Below are 18,921 nucleotides of genomic sequence, written 5' to 3' on the forward strand. Positions count from 1 at the left end.
TAGCCTGATTACGTTTGTGCTAAAACAGGGCAGACCAAAATGAAGGCATCTGTGTTCTTTTATTTTACTGTTTGGGAAGGCTACAAAAATTAGGAAGATGACTAATATGCTTATAAGGTGATAATTTGGGGCTTATTTTGAGAAGCTATATGGGCACCTGACGGTCAAGAGAAGCTGGATGGGTATGGGAACTTAAAAACAAGTGTAACCAGACTCTTCCCCTTTCTTGTATACAGAAAATTGGCCTTTCTTAATGCCATTTTCTCAGAAGAATGACCCTACTGAATGACCTGGAATTAATTTAGTGGTATAACATAAGCTGGCAGGGAAGCTAGCAAGTGCACTGTAATTTATATTCACCAAACTTTTTTCCCCAAACTATATAAATCGTTACATATAACATAAAAACAATGAGGAATTCCAGAACCTTTGGAATAAATAATTCAGAAGTAGTATATACCTTGGAGTATACTGCCTTTAAAAGGAAACAGAGTTGAAAATTACAAATTTTCAACTTACATATTAAAAGTAAATTTTAGACTTAATTTCATAAAAGGAAAATGGTTCACAGGAAATTTTATCATCCATTGAAACTTTATTTTCCAGTGACTTTTTAAAGTTTTCTTTCTTGACAAGGAACTTCAAGAATGGCAAGATATTTCTTTCTTAACTGCAATGTGACTATTAAGATGCTGTAAAAACTTGCAAATTAGGTTGTAAATAGCAGCAATGAAAGCATTAACTCTCTTAGCCACATTTCCTAAAGTGCACTTTACATGATGCTAGAGATAGATATTAAAAAATAAACCTGAATGGTTATATAAAAAGTCCAGTTTCCTATTTTCCAAGCACAGTGGTATAATTGTAGCTCTAATTTATGGCATACTTTATAGGACTGCTGATTAATTATACAGACCTCCTGATGTTTTATATTCTTTTCAACTTTGTTTCTTTCTGCTCTTCGACCACTACAAAGAGAATATCCCTAAATCACTCATTACTAAGGTTACTTCATTTTAAGAAAGTGAATTTGCTATTAGCATCAGTTTTCTCATAGATTGCTGAAAATTGTGAGCGTTCATAATCTTCTCTGTGTCTTATTTTTGTATCTAACTCCCCACCCCAGACACACACAAGTTCACTCATTTCCAGCACAACACTTAAAAGAAAGCTTCTAATAAGGTCCTTGTCTGTCTTTAAGAGTCTAACCCAATGCAAACATGCCTAACAATTCTGCATCACTTGGCCTGAGATATTGGATGCATTGACAAAGCAACAAAGCGTGCTTTGTTGGGGATAATATTAGCCAATTTAATTCTTTAAGTGATGAGATCTCCAATTTGAATAATTCACTACTGTGAATTATTTGAAAATAATTACAGCACATTTGGTTTGTTGCTTGAAATTATCAGTATTTTCGGGATTACTATATTCTTTTCATCATTCTTTTGAGTTTAACATTTACACAAAAGCCTCTTTTACTAGATTTTCCAGGAAATGTGGTATGCTGATTATTAGAGAAGGATTTGCCAGAAACTATTTTATCCATGTACAGGACAAATATGCTCAGATATTATCCTGTTCTTTTTTTTCTAATCTAAGTAGGTCATATTCACAGTCCTATGTTCTTTCAACACCCCCCCATCTTTATCAAACTTTCCTTATCACTGGCATATCTAAATTACTATGTTCTGCCCCTCGACCAAGACACCTTTAATTATAAGAGCTTTCTGCTCCTTTCTTAAGCCGTTCACTTTTTCTGTCATCGACTTCTCCTTGGAATTAGGAAAAGGTCCTTGCAGATTTTGGCTATTAAATAGGAGAGGACACATATATCAATTCCTTAAATGTTCTGTCATCATGAGAATTATTTATTGAAACCCATTACCTGTGTGACTTTATAGTTCTTTTTAGATGGTTTGTCTGAAAAGAAAAAAGACTGTTCCTTGAAAAGAAATAGCTTTCTTTTTCACATAGGGGGAAAAAATAGTACAACAACCAGGTCCCTGTCGACATTTTTCACATGACACTTGGTTGTGTATTTGTTGAGACAAGAGTGGATTGCTACAAGGATTTGGTTTCATCCAGGAAATGTTCTCCTGTATAAAACAGACCTGAAGATACAAAGCACATACAAATAATCCCCCCACGGGAAAACAGTACCACCCCTCAAGTATTAACTTAAGCACATAGAATCCTTTTCTTGAGCTTATAAAAACAGTAATTACAGCTTACACACCTTCATGAATCAATGAAGGTGATATCTATGTTGACTCCAGGACAGTGGCTTCTCTTTACAGTTTTCTGACTTAGAGGTGCTTTAGGAGAACTGTAAACTTTCAAAAACAATATGCATAGTTGCGTTTGCAGGGAGGTAATGTTATAATTTGCTTCTGAGTCTTAAAGAGATCTCTGACTTCCATCCACCCACCAGAAAAGGTTAGAAATCAGGGTCTTTACCCCGAGAGATATCCACCAGTGTCTCTAAAATTGTCAAGACTAAGTAAATTTTCACCCAATAAGCAATATATTTACTGTGTGCCTCTTTGTATATAAAGGACTATATGAAATGATAAGGCAACAAAAAAGTGTAAGACTTGGGGCCTGATGTCTGGAAATTCTTTGGATATTTGGGACAATGGGATATTGGCAGTATATGATAAATGCCATGTGAGTAGATCTGACAACTTCAAAATGTCATGAATTTGCAGTAATGGGAGCTGCCCAAAACAGTTTGATGGCCCACATTGTTGTAATGTTATAAAGGAACTTTATCTTGGGAACGTGGTTGAAATAGCTTTGTGTTTCACAAAGTAGAAGACTTGTACCTCTGTAAATACTCAGATAATCTTAGCACACAGTAGACAGACATTAAATGGTAGTGAATCACATAGGTCTTTTTCACTGCTTCTGAGTAGATCAAGGGGAGAGTCAGTTTGGTCCTAGTATGTCTGAACACATTTGAAACCGTGGGTAATACCTCTTTACCAAAGTAAAAGCAGGCTATTGGCTCAATATCCCAGCAAATAACCACACCCAACTAGAAAGTAGTATGTTATGTATGTTTCTATCATATTTACTTCTATGGTTGGCATCTATGGCAAGTGATACTGATTTCTATCTATAGTATCAATATGATGTTTTCTTTATAGTAGCAATATGATGTTATTTTAATTTTAAACTATGAATCACTTAAAGAGAATACCATGACTATAATGATGATAAGGATGAAGAAAACAGGGACGCCTGGGTGGCTCAGCAGTTGGACATCTGCCTTCGACTCAGGGCGTGATCCCAGATCCTGGGATCGAGTCCTGCATTGGGCTCCTTGTGAGGAGCCTGCTTCTCCCTCTGCCTATGTCTCTGCCTCTCTCTCTCTTTCTCTCTCTCTGTCTCTCATGAATAAATAAATACAATCTTTTTAAAAAAATAATGCCTATTAAAAATGATGATGAAGAAAATAATAAAAATGATCACTATGCCCAATATTTATTATGTGCTTGCTATGTGCCACCACAGTTATAAATGCTTCACAGGTATTTTCACGTGTAACTTTCTCAACAAAACCTATGAAATAGATGTATTATTATTATTATGACCTTCATTTTAGAGATTGCAAACTGGAGTTCAGAGAGTTTAAGAGACATTCCAAAGTCATGTGTCTAACAAATATTAGAGCAAGGATACAAGTATCTACATGAATATGGCAGAAATTAGAAGCATACCAGGGAGTTTGGAAAATCTTGTATTAACTGAGAAGTTTCATGATCCTGAGTTTCTATGCTTCTGACAAAGCCAGAAATACTAAGTGTAGTTGCTGTTCATGGCAGGGAGGGTCTTTGAGAATTTTAGCTGGACCCTGACAATGGTGTGCTATCAATGATGTATAGGAGGTAGGAGATTCCACTTTGATTTCCTTACTTAGAAATGTTATAAAGTTCTGGGGTGAGGGGTTCAAGCAAACAAACCATGATCTTGCAATTCCTAAAGCGTTGAGAGTTTGATACATAATAAAATTATATGTTTTTCTAGCATGGCCAGTATTGCTATTTGTGTTATAGAAACCTCCTCTGCTTACCAAGTTACATAATCTATATAGTGGGCCTCCTTTTCTAATTAATTATTATCTTCCAGGCATTTTAGTTAGGGATAAGGGAACCTTCTATGATTACAACTTCAACTCACTTTTACACATTCTTTACTTTTGCTTCTGTCTTAAGAAATTGTGTTCACATATTTCTCAATATTGGAAAAAGCTATTTTGACAAGCTTAATTAGAAAGCAAAAAAAAAAAAAAGTATCATAACCAAAGATCTAATGGCAAATTTAAGGAAAACCTCTTAAATGTGGGTTTAATGGGCTTTGCTTCTTGTTTTCTTTCTTTCTTATATCCTTCAACACCACAGGATGGCATGGTAGAAAGAATGCAGACTTTGTAGTGAGATCTAACTTTGAAACTTCATTCTTTATTGACCACATTGCCCTCGGACATTTTAATTTACTTTCCAGATTTCATTTTTCTCATCTGAAAAATTGGGATAATAATGCTTCTCTAGATTGCTGTATGGCTTAAATGTGATAACAAGTGCAAGCATCCGAGAGCACCCAATAGTATATTTTAGGTGCTTGATAAACTTCCTCAGCACCTTGCCATGCCCAACACTCAGCTTTGAGTATTTATAGCCATCCCTCCAGGTCTTTAGGTCTACTGGTCCATCTCTGCTTCTTCATTTCCAATTATTTCTAAAAACAGTTTAACTTTGCTATTGAATTATTCTTTTACTAGCTATTCTAGTGTCCTATGATGTTGTTATATAAAATATTTTGAGTACCTTGGAGTTTAATAATAAGATTTTTCTCATTACACAAGTAATATTACTTATTATGATGCCTTGATCAAAACATAGAGATGTAGAAGTAAAATATGGTATTGCTTTCCTGTCCCTACCCCATTCATCTTCAAAATGCCCCATAGATTTATATTGAAATTATCTTAGGTCATAAATTTCTGGAAGAAAGGAATCCTAAATCTTGTATTAATGGAGACACAGAGATCCTGCATAAATTAAAGGTAGCAATTTAAGAAACAAATTTTAGACAAACATGTCCTTTATTTCTTTCTTCCCAAAACATGTTTTTGGTGTTTTTTTGCTTACAATGTCAATAAATAAAACCTCAAAGTTACATCTGCCCAAGAAAACTATTTCCTACACTTATCCATGCATTGTGTCAAGAAGAGTAGTTATAATTAACCCCGGTATTTTAACTCTGCGATCTAAATACTCATCTGTACCTGAGAGGATAGTCCCTTCCAGGTTATTTTACAGAGCTTTTAAAACTATTGTTCAGAGGAAGTTAGACTTGGATCAAACCAGGTTAAGCAAACACAAGTTATTTTCTCTTTTGAACAGTGCTGGAGGCAAGGGCAATAGGCTCTGAACTGCTGGTTGTTCTTCAAGCAGACTGAAATACACAGGTTGTTCAGTGGTTTATTAAACTCAAATCTTACGACAGAAAGCAAATTATCTCTAAGGGAACTTTGTCACCAAGGTGTCTGGTCAATAGCAATGTCTATTGCTGCCGCAGACACTATACAGAAAGATCAATGACAGGTTGGCCTGAAACTGCCCTTGAAGTAAGTATCTTCCCACTGACCTTCATTTAAATTTGTAATCGGAAACATCATCTTTTCTCAAGATGGGCAGAAAAGCCATCTTTTAATGCTCTCAATTGACTCTTTATAAACTGCACATTACCACAAAGCAATTCTTTCTTTCTATAAATCAGGATAATCCCATCTCTCCAATTAGGCTGAGAATTTCCATGTATCTTTTAAATTTCAATATGTAAACTCAGGCAAATCACAGTTAAAAACTATATTGGCCAGGGTTCTCCTGAGAAAGAACCAACAGAATATATAAGAAAATATTTATTATATGAATACTCATATGACTGTAGAGGCCCAGAAGTCCCATGATGTGCTGTCTGCAATCTGAAGATCTAGGAAAGCCAGTGGTATGATTTAGAGCAATTCCCAGGGTGTGTAAACCAGCGGAGTAGATGAGTGTAACTCCTAACCTGAGTGCAAAGGTCCAAGAACCAGGGACGCTACCATCCAAAGCCAGAGAAGATGGGTATCCTAGTTCAGAGAAAGCAAATTCACCCTTCCTTCTTTTCACTCTCTGCAAGCCCTCACAGGACTGGATGATATTCATCAGCATTGCTGAGGGCAATCTTCTTTACTTAGTCTACCAACTCCAATGCTAAGCTCTTTCAGCAACACCTTCAAGACTCAGAGAAATAATTTTTTACCAGCTATTTGAACATCCCTTAGCTCAGTCAAGCTGACACATATAGTTAACAATTACCAAAGCAAAAATGACTTTGAATTTGGTTAAGTAAATAACCAAATTCAAACCAAAGCAAGTGTTTGGTTGGTTGGTTGGTTGGTTTTTCCTTAAGAGCAGAGTTTTGGTGTTTGTTTTGTTTTGTTTTGTTTTTTGCCATTGCTTACAGCACAATGCCAGTTCCTCTTCTAGGCTTTTCTTAGTTCTCAACTGGCACAAAGCCAGGAATAGCTCTACCAAGTCTAAATGTCTATGCCTCTATTGGTCACAGGCTTACTGAAGTTGATAGGTTGAATATACAAGTCTTTGTCTCTTCATTGCTACTTCTCCACTCCTTCAAAATTTTGACTATTTCATGGGTGTTGTATTCTAAGACTGTTGTATTGCTATTGCCTGAAGGACAAGTAAAGACACTGCCTTTCTCAGCTTCAGCTTCCATAAAGAAGTAGTTAGAAAACTGTATGTTGCCATTTTGGTATAGGCCTCCTCTATCTAATTTTGGCTATAATATTAATATCAAAATAAATATTAATTGGCCACAGTAATGACAGCCAAGAAAGGATTGAATGGAAGATCTACTTTAATCCAAAAAATTAGAAAGAAAAAAAATTGCAAGTAGGCCCTAATTTTGTTTTCCTGTTGGACTTTTTATACTTTATTCTTATTATTTTTAAAGATTTTATTTATTTATTCATGAGTGACACAGAAAGAGAAAGAGAGAGAGGCAGAGACACAGGCAGAGGGAGAAGCAGACTCCCGGCAAGGAGCTCGATGTAGGACTCAATCCCAGATCCCGAGATTGCACCTTGAGCCAAAGGCAGAAGCTCAACCATTGAGCCACGCAGGCATCCCAAGACTTTTTATAGTTTAATACATTATCCATTACCACACCAGAACATTCCTTCATACTCCACATTTGATTGTTAATATACCACCTAAAGAGCAATAATTTCCAGTTTTTTAAAATGTAAATTCTTTTGGAACACAGGACCTGGCCCCACGAAGAAGGAAAGGTTATTGATGAGCATCATCAATGGTGCCAGGCCTGTGGAATCAGACCCATTCCTCTGCATTATGTCCCTTCCCCATCCTCTAAGGACTGGAAAGTAGTCTTTGAAGCTGCTAGATCAACCCAGAACAACAATCATGAGACTTGTAATTGAGTTCGGATGAAGTCAAACTAGATTCAGGTGGGCCCTAATTCAGTTACTGGTGTCCTTCTAAGAAGAGGGAAACTTGGATAAAGACATGTGCACAGAGGGAAGACAATGTCAGGAGACACATAGGAAAAACACTATGTGATGATAGAAACAAGAATTCAAGTGATGTATCTATAAACCAAGAGATATATATAAACCAAGGACCAATGATTGTTACCAGAAGTTAAGAGAAAGGCAAAGAAACATTCTCCCTCTGAGACTCCAAAAACAACGAATTCTTCCAGCGCTTTGACTTCAGATTTCTAGTCTCCAGAACTACTGAATAATAAATTCTTGCTGTTTTAAGCTATCCAGTTTGTGGCACCTTGTTACGGCAGCCTTAGAAAACTAGGGCTGTTCCCTAGTTCCTGTTCCCCTTCCTATTCCATTGCTTTGGTCTCTTGGTGAGGTATGTCTGAGGTGGGGAGAATCCAGGAGGAAGGAAACTGTGGCCCATAGCCTAAAGGCTACCAAGAAGCTGTGTTCCATTTACTCAGCACAGATTAATGGTTAAAAACCATCTAAAATGATCTCAAAAGCCCACAGGAATAGGGTAGAGACATTGATGAGCTCTTGGAGCCAGGGTAGGAGCTAGAAAGTCTACTGGCTGCTTAAAGGAGGTATTGCTTCTCCTCTCCAGCTCATTGGTGCCCTACAGGGCTGTGTTATGACACTATCCTATTTTCCTATTTGTCACAACTAGCCAGGAATGAGTTTTTACATGAAATCTTCCAATTACATTAGAAGACAACTCAATGCAGAATAAAGTGTACACATTTGTAGCTAGGCAGTCCTTCCTCTGATTTTATAAGGGTCTGGTTAACACATGCCTCACCTTGTGTACTATCTCATAAGGTAGAGTGACCCCTGGTTTGGGGATGTCTGACTTAATTGCCCTCATTCTAGTACATCACTGGTTGCCTCTGGGGTCACGAGTCCTGTGACATCTGTACCATGCTGCCAGTGTGCTTGAGTTGAGAAGTAGCAGTACTTAGATTAACCATGTCTGAAGTTTTAGAATATATTTTAGGCCTCCAGAAGTGTTAACCTCTTTTTTAATACATAAATCTATGCTTTCATGTTCAGGCTGTTAAATGGCAAGCATGTTTTCTGGAACTCCTCAGGTATAAGAGAAAGGAGAAGCCTGTTAGGACCCTTTGAGGTTTTTAAAGTGATTTATGTTGTCCCTGATCTAACACTAAGGTGGTTTAAAAGTGTACTGGTTTCTAGGCAGCCTGGGTGGCTCAGAGGTTTAGCACCTCTTTCAGCCCAGGGCATGATCCTGGAATCTCAGGATCGAGTCCCATGTCGGGCTCCTTGCATGGGGCTTGTTTCTCCCTCTGCCTGTGTCTCTGCCTCTCTCTCTCTCTCTGTCTGTCTCATGAATAAATAAATAAAATCTTTTTTAAAAAAAGTGTACTGGTTTCTAAGGATGGTTTCTAAGGTGTACTCCATAGAGTCTTACTTATATATAAGGGAAGTGTTTCCAGACAGGTGAGGATGCACTACTTCTGTCACCTGTAGTTGGGCTTCCATGCAGAGCTGCTCACAGAATCATAGGTCACTATTTGGGGATAACCCTTCTCTTTAGGGTGATAGAATATTGTGGAGTTGGCAGCTTTTGTCATCTGTTCCTAAAGCCCCCAAAGAAGAAAGATCAGCATTTTTAAAGGTCCAGTGTCCCCAGACTGGTTTTGATTAATAGGACTGACAAGGTCAGCTCTTCAATGGCTATAACCCAGAGCCTCATATTAAGAAAGAAAGATTCAATTTATCTCATAATTCCAGATAGGTTCCTATCCTCTACGGATCTGAAATCTCTAAATGAAATGGAGGAATAACTGCTTCTCTATGCAATGGGCAATTTACTATGTTGTGAATTAGATGACCTTTTTTTCATGTGGGAGAAATTAAGTCCTATGTCACACCTTTATTTTTACTACTTGCTGCTTTATCATTTTTGACTCTTCTCTGATAATATCAATGATTTAAAAAGAGCCTACAGGTAGGTCAGAGCTAACCTATTCTAAGCCAAGAACAGATTTACATTTTCAATTCCTTTTATCTAACTCTATCACTATTCATGAGTATTAGAAGGAGCTCAAAGTTCAATATCAAGCTAATAGCTACAGGTCAGTCAACAGTCTGAAACAGAAAAACTAAAATGAAATGGAAACTTTGAAATCTCATTAAGAAACAAATGTGAAAATACAAGTATACTTCCATGGGATTCAGGTACTAGGTTCATGGGAAAAAGTGAATGTAGAAATATTGGTTGAACAACTTTTTCTAAGTTGGGACTGACTCCAAAATGAAAGGAAGCAAGTATCTAAATAATAGTGTTGAGTTACATTTCAAAAGTTCCTTGAGTTAGTCAAAATTAGCACCCCAAGGATAAATACTCACCTACAAAATTAGCACCCCAAGGATAAATTCCTCACCTACAAAAATCCCATAAATTCAAAGCAACAAGTCATTGTAAACTTGGCCTTTAATCAATAGAAATAAATAGCCAAAAGTATATGGCACAGCTGTGTATAAAGGAAGATCAGGTCACTTTTTCAGACCCATAAATCCATAGTCATTCCTCTGTAATTGAGTTAATCAGTCTTTTGAGTTCTTTAGAGGTAGCCATCAAAGAATTATGTGGAGGACTCATGTCTCCTGTCCACTTTCACTACCTCTATCTCCTGAACAAATTCACTAATTTCTTTCTTTCTTTTTTTTTTTAAGATTTTTTTTAAGATTTATTCATGAGAGAGAGAGAGAGGCAGAGACACAGGCAGAGGGAGAAGCAGGCTCTCTGCAGGAGCCCGATGCAGGACTTGATCCCAGACCCTGGGATCACTCCCTGAGTCAGTGGCAGACACTCAACCGCTGAGCCACCCAGGCATCCCATGTTCACTAATTTCTCTAAAATATTGGGCTCTTCCAGTTCCAAGAGATTAAAACTAAATCTCTAATATCTTAAATCATTGCCTTATGTAACTGAGGCATCCAAAGGAGACTGCTGGCTTAGCCATGGACAGAAACAGGCTCAAAGAGATCATAGTTCTCTTCTATCTCCTGGGCTCTGCTTATTTTTGATTAGTTTCTTTAAGGCATGCTTTCTATGGCAAGTATGACAACTGCTAGCAGTTCTAGATTTCCATCTCCAAATGTGATAATAAATAGAAAGAGATTGTTTCCTCAAATAGTTCCTGGTTTTGGTAGCATGCCTACCTCTAAACCAATCACTGCAGACAGGGGAATCGAATCTCCTGATTGGCCAGGTCTTGGTCTTTGCCTTTCTTTATTCTAGGAATAGCATGAGAAATAGACTCCCCACAGGCAAAAGTAATGCCCTTTCTAATATGCATTTATAGAAATGTATGCATTATGTATGATACATAACACATTGACGTCATTTCTAGGTATGTAATTATCTAAGATCGTTCTGTTTTGTGTAAGCCTGGTATACAGGAGGTGTTTAGTAGCTATGAATAAATGAGTCCAATTTTTCATCCTGCTTCTATAACTACTTAATGTTACCCATATGCTTCATTAAGCATAATAATGTGTAATAGGATTTCAGACGGGCAAAACTACTTGGTAGTAGTCTTAACCTTAAGAGAGTCTTTTATTAATATCTAAAATAATAGATTTAGGAGGATACAGAACTTTAGTTAATAGAATATTTGGCTAATGCACTTATATTGTGATTTTCATGTGCTAGGCACTGGTCTCAGCAGTGCATATCTTTACAATACCTTGTGAGATATAGTTACTTTTATTATTCCATTATCTCAAATAAGGAAATTTACATGCAAAGATATTACTCACACAGGTTATAAGTGGCACAAGTCTGATTTGTGGCTAGATAGTATAGTTCCAGAGTTTGTTCCTTTTTTTTTTTTTTTTAAGATTCATTTATTTATTTGAGAGAGAGAGAGAGCATATCAGCAAGGGGAGGTGCAGACAGAGAGGTAGACAGATTCCATGCCAAGTGTGGAGCCTAACGGAGGGCTCAGTCTCACAACCCTGAGATCATGACCTGAGCTAAAACCAAGAGTTGGACACCCAAACAACTGAGCCCCCAGGCACCCCCAGAGTTTATGTTCTTAATCAGTTCATTATATTGTTTGGAAAAGAAATTGGTTGGATTTCACAAAGCTCCATATATAACATTGGATTGTACCTAGGAAAAATAAACAGCAATGTGATGTAATTTAATGACAGCTGCTAAAACTTTTACAGATTATCTCCCTCACTCACCTTTTCTATTGTCTGAAATTCGAGGCTTGGAGCCCTAGCTCTTATCTCTTTGTTAAAAAAAAAAAATGGGAAGATTAAAACACTTAACCATTGGCAGGCACTGAAATCTTAAAAATCAGTAGTACAACAGTTTGTAAAATTACCCTGTCATTTCACAAAGCTTAAAGGAAATTGGATAAGGAAGCTTTGAGGGTAAGGGGCAAAGAGAGCCTTGAGGGAGATTGTGTAGAGCTAGCTGGTTCCCACAGCAGAGTAGCAACAATATGTTGAGTGCCTTTTGTGCAATGTATATACCATCATTAAAGATACAGGAATGGAATGACAGTGGTAAATAAGAAAAACATTTATACAGCACTTTACAATTAAAAGAACCTTTCACCTGTCTTATCTCAATGTAGAAGATAATCATCAGTGAGATTAAAAGAATAAAAACTGATGTAGACCAGTAGCTCTCTACTGTGGATGATTTTGCCACCAGGGAACATTTGGCCATATTTGGAGATATTTTTGATTGTCACAACTTGGGAAGAGAGGCAGAATTAATGGAATCCAGTGTGCAAGGGACAAAGATGCTGCTAAATACCCTCACATGACAAGAATTATATGGTGCAAAATGTCAGTAGTGCCAAGGCTGAGAAATCCTGCCTTAGGGCATAAGTAATTAGGCCAGGTCATAGCAAGTATCAGAGTCAAGGCTAATAGCGGTCATCTGATGACAAACCCATTACTTGTTTCCTTATTCATATCCTGTTGGTATTAAACAGTATGATACAGGTAATGGCTTTACATTTTGGAAATTACAATACCACTTTAAATAATATAAACTATTAAAAGGTCTTTGTGCTTTGAAAGAGTCAGTTCACCTCTTAGTATTTAATATACCCCAAACCTATATTACCTCACAGAAAATCACTCCATTTACAAAACACAAATGTCACCTTCCTTACTAGGTTTTCATATGCCAACATTTTACAATTTCCAGAGAATTATTTTATAAATAAGAATATGATTAACTCCTCTAAAATTATTTTTGTGTTTATTAAGGGAATTAGGATTTAATCACCATGCTATTTTTATCAGTACATCTGCTCTTGGGCTAACAGGGTATCACATGGTCTTTATTGAGCAACTGTTATATGTGTATTATGGTGTGAATGAGCAAAGGACCTCCTTGTATGCATCTTATGTACTTATTTGGGAGGACTCAGTTAATTTGTGTATTGAGCTCAGATTGTCAGACGTAATAGTTGGAGTATAAAAAGTAGACTGATTTAATTACTATATTAAGAGAAACTATGTCCAGAGAATGTTGTCCAATTTTCCCCATAGTGCACAAATAACTAAATAAGAGGACATAGTTTTAAAGATGAAAAAATAGCAACAACAAAACTACTACCTAATAAATACCAGGAAATGTGCTAGAAATCTCACTGATCTTATCTTACCTAATTCTTACTAACAACTTACCCAATTGGTATTGTTAGCTCAATTTTATAGATGAGGAAACTAAAACTTAGAAAGTTAAGCAGATTGCCTCTGACCACACAGCTGGAGCTAACAGAACAGGAATTTGAACACCCATCCCTCTGACTCTAATACCCTTTATAGAGTTCTTACAACTTCATACCTTCTCATCAGCCTGAGTCAAAGAATCTGGAATGAGTCATCAGGAAATCTGTAGCTTCTCCATCCCAAAGAGCTTTCTTGGAAAGTATATACAGCATTTGCAAAACAGCATATTTAAATTTTCACCTGTGGTTTTAAAATGATTACCCAAAAATTCTATTAAGCAAAGCTATGACCACCCTAGACCCCTTGTTTCAAATATTTGTGAAATATTCTGTTAAGGCTATCACTAGTGCTCAGTGGTTTAGCCACTCTGAATTCCTAAAGCATGTTATTGATTTTTCTCTTAGGATATTTATTTACTTATTCACTCAGTCACTTAGCAGATACTTACAGGGCATCAACTACATGTCATCTAGGTACTAGTTCCTGGAGATTAAGTAATAAGATAAACACAGTCTGTGTCCTCAGAAAAGCTCATACACCATGTGGTAAGAGAGCTAAGAAGTAAGCAGAACTTCCAGATTGTGTTTGATAGGAAAAAATAAAATGGCTGCAAGAAAAGAGAATAACAAAATTAAAAACCCACTTTAAAAATATAAGTCGGGATCCCTGGGTGGCGCAGGGGTTTAGCGCCTGCCTTTGGCCCAGGGCGCGACCCTGAAGACCCTGGATCGAATCCCACGTCGGGCTCCCGGTGCATGGAGCCTGCTTCTCTCTCTGCCTGTGTCTCAGCCTCTCTCTCTCTCTCTATCATAAATAAATAAAAATTTAAAAAAATAAATAAGTAAAAATATGAGTCATAAAAAAATTAAAATAAAAAAATAGAAACATGAGTCATAAGAAAAACACTGCCTCCAAGGTGAGGTCCTGAGAAGGTGAGAAGATGGTAGCTGTGTCCCAATGTCAGGGCAGACAGAAGAGCAGATAGAAAGGCCCTGAAGTGGGAATGTGTCCCAAAACTATAGGGACTTGCAGAAAGCCAGTGTAACTCCAGTCCATTGGAGGGTAGAAGATTTGAATGAAATCAAGTAGGCAAGAGAAAGGCAAAGATCAGATCGATCAGGCCTGGTAGGTTCTAAAACAGAATTTATTGAGGACAATGGGGTACAGAGAGGCCAGGTGGGGTACCTGATAGGCCAGGTGAGAAGGGGAGAGCAGAAGACAGAGAACGAGGTGGGTAAATATGAAGGATGTAGCAGAGGTTCAGCAGACAATAATCCTAAATGATCCATCTGGGTACATTTTTTATTTCTCTGTCTGGTGTCCAAGCCAGGCTCACGTCCTACTCATCTCTATACCTTCCTCTTCTGCTATAGTCATGTTGAAAACAGGGTTCTCAAGAATCCTCTCATTCCAGTTTCGTGTCTGTCAGTGCAAGTGTTTCCTTACTACTATCTAAGTAGTAGATACTTATCCCTAATTATGGGCCCTGAGATATGCCATCCACATTTGCTATTCTGCCAAAGTCATACTATGTCACAGGATATTTTAATTTTTTTTTAATTCACTTCTTGTATCTCATTAAAAATGTATTATCTGACATATGTCAGAAATAAATATACTTAGTAATCACTCATTTAATTTAAGCCACCAATCTAGAAGAAAACATCTTCTGGGATCCCTGGGTGGCTCAGTAGTTGAGCATCTGTCTTCAGCTCAGGGTGTGATCGTGGAGTCCCAGAATCGAGTCCCACATCGGGCTCCTTGCATGGATCCTGCTTCTTCTCCCTTTACCTATGTCTCTGCCTCTCTGTGTGTCTCTCATGAATAAATAAATTTAAAAAAAATCTTTGATGAAAATTTGTCAAGTGGTGAGTCAAGAGGCTTTTTTTCTCATACTCAGCAGTGTTAAGATCAATGGTGATCAACAATGCATAATCTGGTTAGAGCCACCAAAGACAGAGGATGGTTACAATCTACTAGTATTTCCAATATTTATGCCAACAGAATGTTGAGACCATTTTAGCAAGAAAAGTGTTAAAAGTCCTAAATAAGTTACACGTCCTAATTATAATTATGTGTATACAGACAAATGCCCTAAATAAAGAAGAGACTGTTGGTAATATAACCATGATTTATACTTTGAAAGATGACAGAATGAGAGATACCATTTTCAATTAGTTATATGTGATAAACTTACCATTTTGGTGTATTTGTTTTAATTTCAGAATTACCATTTCTGAAGATGGAAGCCTCAGAATTGTCAATGTGACAAAGTCAGATGCTGGAAGTTATACCTGTATAGCTACTAACCATTTTGGAACTGCTAGCAGTACTGGAAACTTGGTAGTAAAAGGTAATGACTAACCCAGAGAACACATACATTGATATACACGTCCTTATTTCTAATAATGCAATCTATAGAAGTGGCATAATTCATATTAATATGTAGAATTATCACTGTGTTACTAAATTAATACATCATGCCAAACATTATATGATTAATGATTCTTAGAGAACTGTTGGTAATGAATATGATTGAAAGGCTATCTTATTTCAGAATCATCCAATACAATTTTGAGAATTACAGCCATTGTATCTATTATACTATTGTAACTAATGTTATCTTCAATCCTTTAATTAAATTTCTTTCAAGTCTCTGTAGATTTGAAATTCATGCCTAGGAACACTGTGCTAACAAATTAAAAACCCATGACTCGAATACTATTTTTAGAAAACATTGTTTAAACAATGACATTGGCTATTTTTAAAAGAGCTGCCCTGGTTAGTCAGAGATATGGATATGGATTATTACACCAATAAAGGGATTTGATCACCTCTGTGCTTTGCTTTAGTCACCCTGCCAACCTTCTCAGTTTTAAGGAAATAAAATTTTCCACATGCCTTAGTCTGGGTACTTTATAGTATAAGACAGAAATTCCTTTATTGCCCTTAGCCAGCACATGATGTGAGTCTGTTCTAACACCAGGTTGATGGGATAGGTTGAAAGCACTAACTTGCAAAGGATGAGATTTTAATTTACATTTTATTTGCATTTCTATTACTTTCTCTCTTATCAAGTCATAGAATTTTTGAGTTGAAGGGATCTTGGCAATGGATAATCTGACTGAGGAAGATAAGACTCAGGTTGGTGACTTTCTCAAGGTCACCAGGAGGGGGGGGGGGATATTAACCCAGAAATCCTGATTGTGCATTCTGTTTGATTCTGTTTACTACACCAGGAAATCTTTTTAATTCAGCTTTATTTTTATAAAATAGATATTTTTCTATAACTGATAGAGATTGGTCACATCATATTATTTCCTTCTTGCCAATTTGTAGCTCCCTCTGTGAAGTAAGATAGCCTTAGAAAAATAAACATACCTATCTATTTTATCTATCTCAATTTCATTTTAAAGGAGAAAGCCAAAAATTACCTAATTGCATATTTGGGGGTCATTGGAAGGTAGAAAAATACTACCATTTTGGGTAAGCCTTTTTATTATAAATATCTGTGCATATTAAAAAACTGGAAGGCCAAGAGTCAGAAATAAATCTGTATTTAGGTTAACTCCACTATTTCAGTCTGTTAATGAATCATTCAGAGCAGAAGCATGGGCATAGGACTCTATGCTCTTTCTATTTCACAAGGCAGAGGGAAAAAAAGAGGTTAGGTAATATTTTAAAATCAAAATTCCAACTAGAAGTCTTTGCTAATGTATGGCTTTCTCACCTGCGAAACGAAGCAATGATCAGCTAGAACCGGAAGAAATCCCAAGGTTTCAGAGCTGGTTAATGGCAGAACTGGTACCTAATTATAGATTATTTGCTAGTTATGGAAATAGAGAATACTAGACAGCAGCCCTAAGTAGTGATTAAGAGACTGACTTTAGAGGCAGAAAGATCTGGCTTTGAATCTCATTTCTCTCACTAGCTTGTGACCTTGGACTACATAATTAACCTGTGTGGGGATAATATCATGCCAACTTCTTAGGGTTGTTCTGATGACCACGATAACCCATGTTAAGTGCTTAGCACAGTGCCTGGCACTTAGGGAATATTAGTAGTTGTTTTGTTGTTATTGGTTATATTTTAGTAAAATGGCTATACAGACATTCTAAATCTTACTGATATGAACATTTATGAAGTTGCCACCACCAACTCTATTACAGTGATAAACAAAGAGGAGTGAGCCTGCCACAAAAAATGCCTGAGAGTGTGAAAGATTACAAACACCTAAGCCTAGAAACCATTTTTTGCTTTTCTATGTTGCTGACAGTGAGATATTTTTACATGTAGTTACAAGTTCTGCCCTGTGTTTGATCAGCATCCTTTTCATAAGCCTTGATTTCCATAGCTCTCAAAATAGTAGACAGAGGGGCACCTGGGTGGTTCAGTCGCTTAAGTGGCCAAGTCTTGATTCAGCTCAGATTGTGATCTCAGGGATGTGGGATGGAGCCTCACATAGGGAGGGCTCTGCACTGAGCTAAGCGTGGATCCTGTTTGGGATTCTCCCTCTCTTCTTCCTCTGCCCCCTGCCTACCTACTCACCTACCCCTCTTTCATGCATGCTCTCTTAAATAAATAAATAAATAAATAAATAAATAAATAAATAAATAAAATTTTTTTAAAAGATAGTGGACAGAAAGGAATATCCTCTAATTCCCATCAGAGCTCATATCCCAGCAGTAAAACCAGTCCCAGGATCAACCATCTAGATGATTCTCTGCTACTTGTCTTGTACTGAATGATGGCAAACAACTTGCCATACACCAATTATGAAATATGCCATGGTCACCCCAAGTTTTAAGTGGATATAAATGTAGCTAAGGTAGGAACTTCAACCTATTTTAAGAGATTAAATGCTTTATCATTAGACTTCTGGTAAAATGTAAATGGTGATTATCCAAGTATGGAATAAGAGATTTTGGTAGTTCATAGTTTAACTGTTTGTTTCTTAATTTTAGTAATTTATTTGCTTCTTACAATGTGTATTAGGAAAATTCTCATTTTCTATACATGGCAATGATTTAAATAAACTTTATTTATTTATTTATTTATTTATTTATTTATTTATTTTTAAGATTTTATTTATTTATTCATGAGAGACACAGAGAGAGAGAGAGAGAGAGAGAGAGAGAGAGAGGCCGAGACATAAGCAAAAGGAGAAGCAGGCTCCATGCAGGGAGCCCAATGTAGGACTCCATCCCGGGACTCTAGGATCATGCCCTGAGCTGAAGGCAGATGCTTAACTGCTGAGCCACCCAGTCGTCCCTAAGTAATCTCCTTTTAAAACATATTTAAGTACAGAAGTACGTCAGTATAAAGAAAAATATTAAATATGTATTATTATTATGAGAGGATATGCAAAATCATAAGGATGAGATATGAAGATTAGGAAACATGATTTAATGGGATTTTTCAGTAAAGTTTTAGTGGACTTACGGAAAAGACTTAGAGGGACATATGACAGGATCAGTATTTGGCCATCTGTTTTGCTGAAGCACATGGAATACTTTAAAACTGAAATTTCCTAATAGAAGAGGAAATAAAAAGACCAGGGCAGGGCAGCTCCAGTGGTGCAGTGGTTTAGCACCGCCTGCAGCCTGGGG

The 18,921-nt window shown here is 36.8% G+C and overlaps 1 protein-coding gene across 11 annotated transcripts in view; it reads left to right on the top strand.

The window, feature by feature from the left end:
* The window catches only part of CNTN4 (contactin 4), a 913,336-nt gene that overhangs the window by 824,563 nt on the left and 69,852 nt on the right, over positions 1-18,921 (top strand). For all 11 annotated transcript variants that reach the window (XM_041761632.1, XM_041761629.1, XM_041761630.1 and 8 more), the window contains one exon: positions 15,538-15,665. In XM_041761632.1, coding sequence (XP_041617566.1) covers positions 15,538-15,665 — 128 coding nt within the window. The remainder of the gene's footprint in view (positions 1-15,537; positions 15,666-18,921) is intronic.

This window comes from Vulpes lagopus, chromosome 7, assembly GCF_018345385.1.
Source record: "Vulpes lagopus strain Blue_001 chromosome 7, ASM1834538v1, whole genome shotgun sequence".
Taxonomy (NCBI): domain Eukaryota; kingdom Metazoa; phylum Chordata; class Mammalia; order Carnivora; family Canidae; genus Vulpes; species Vulpes lagopus.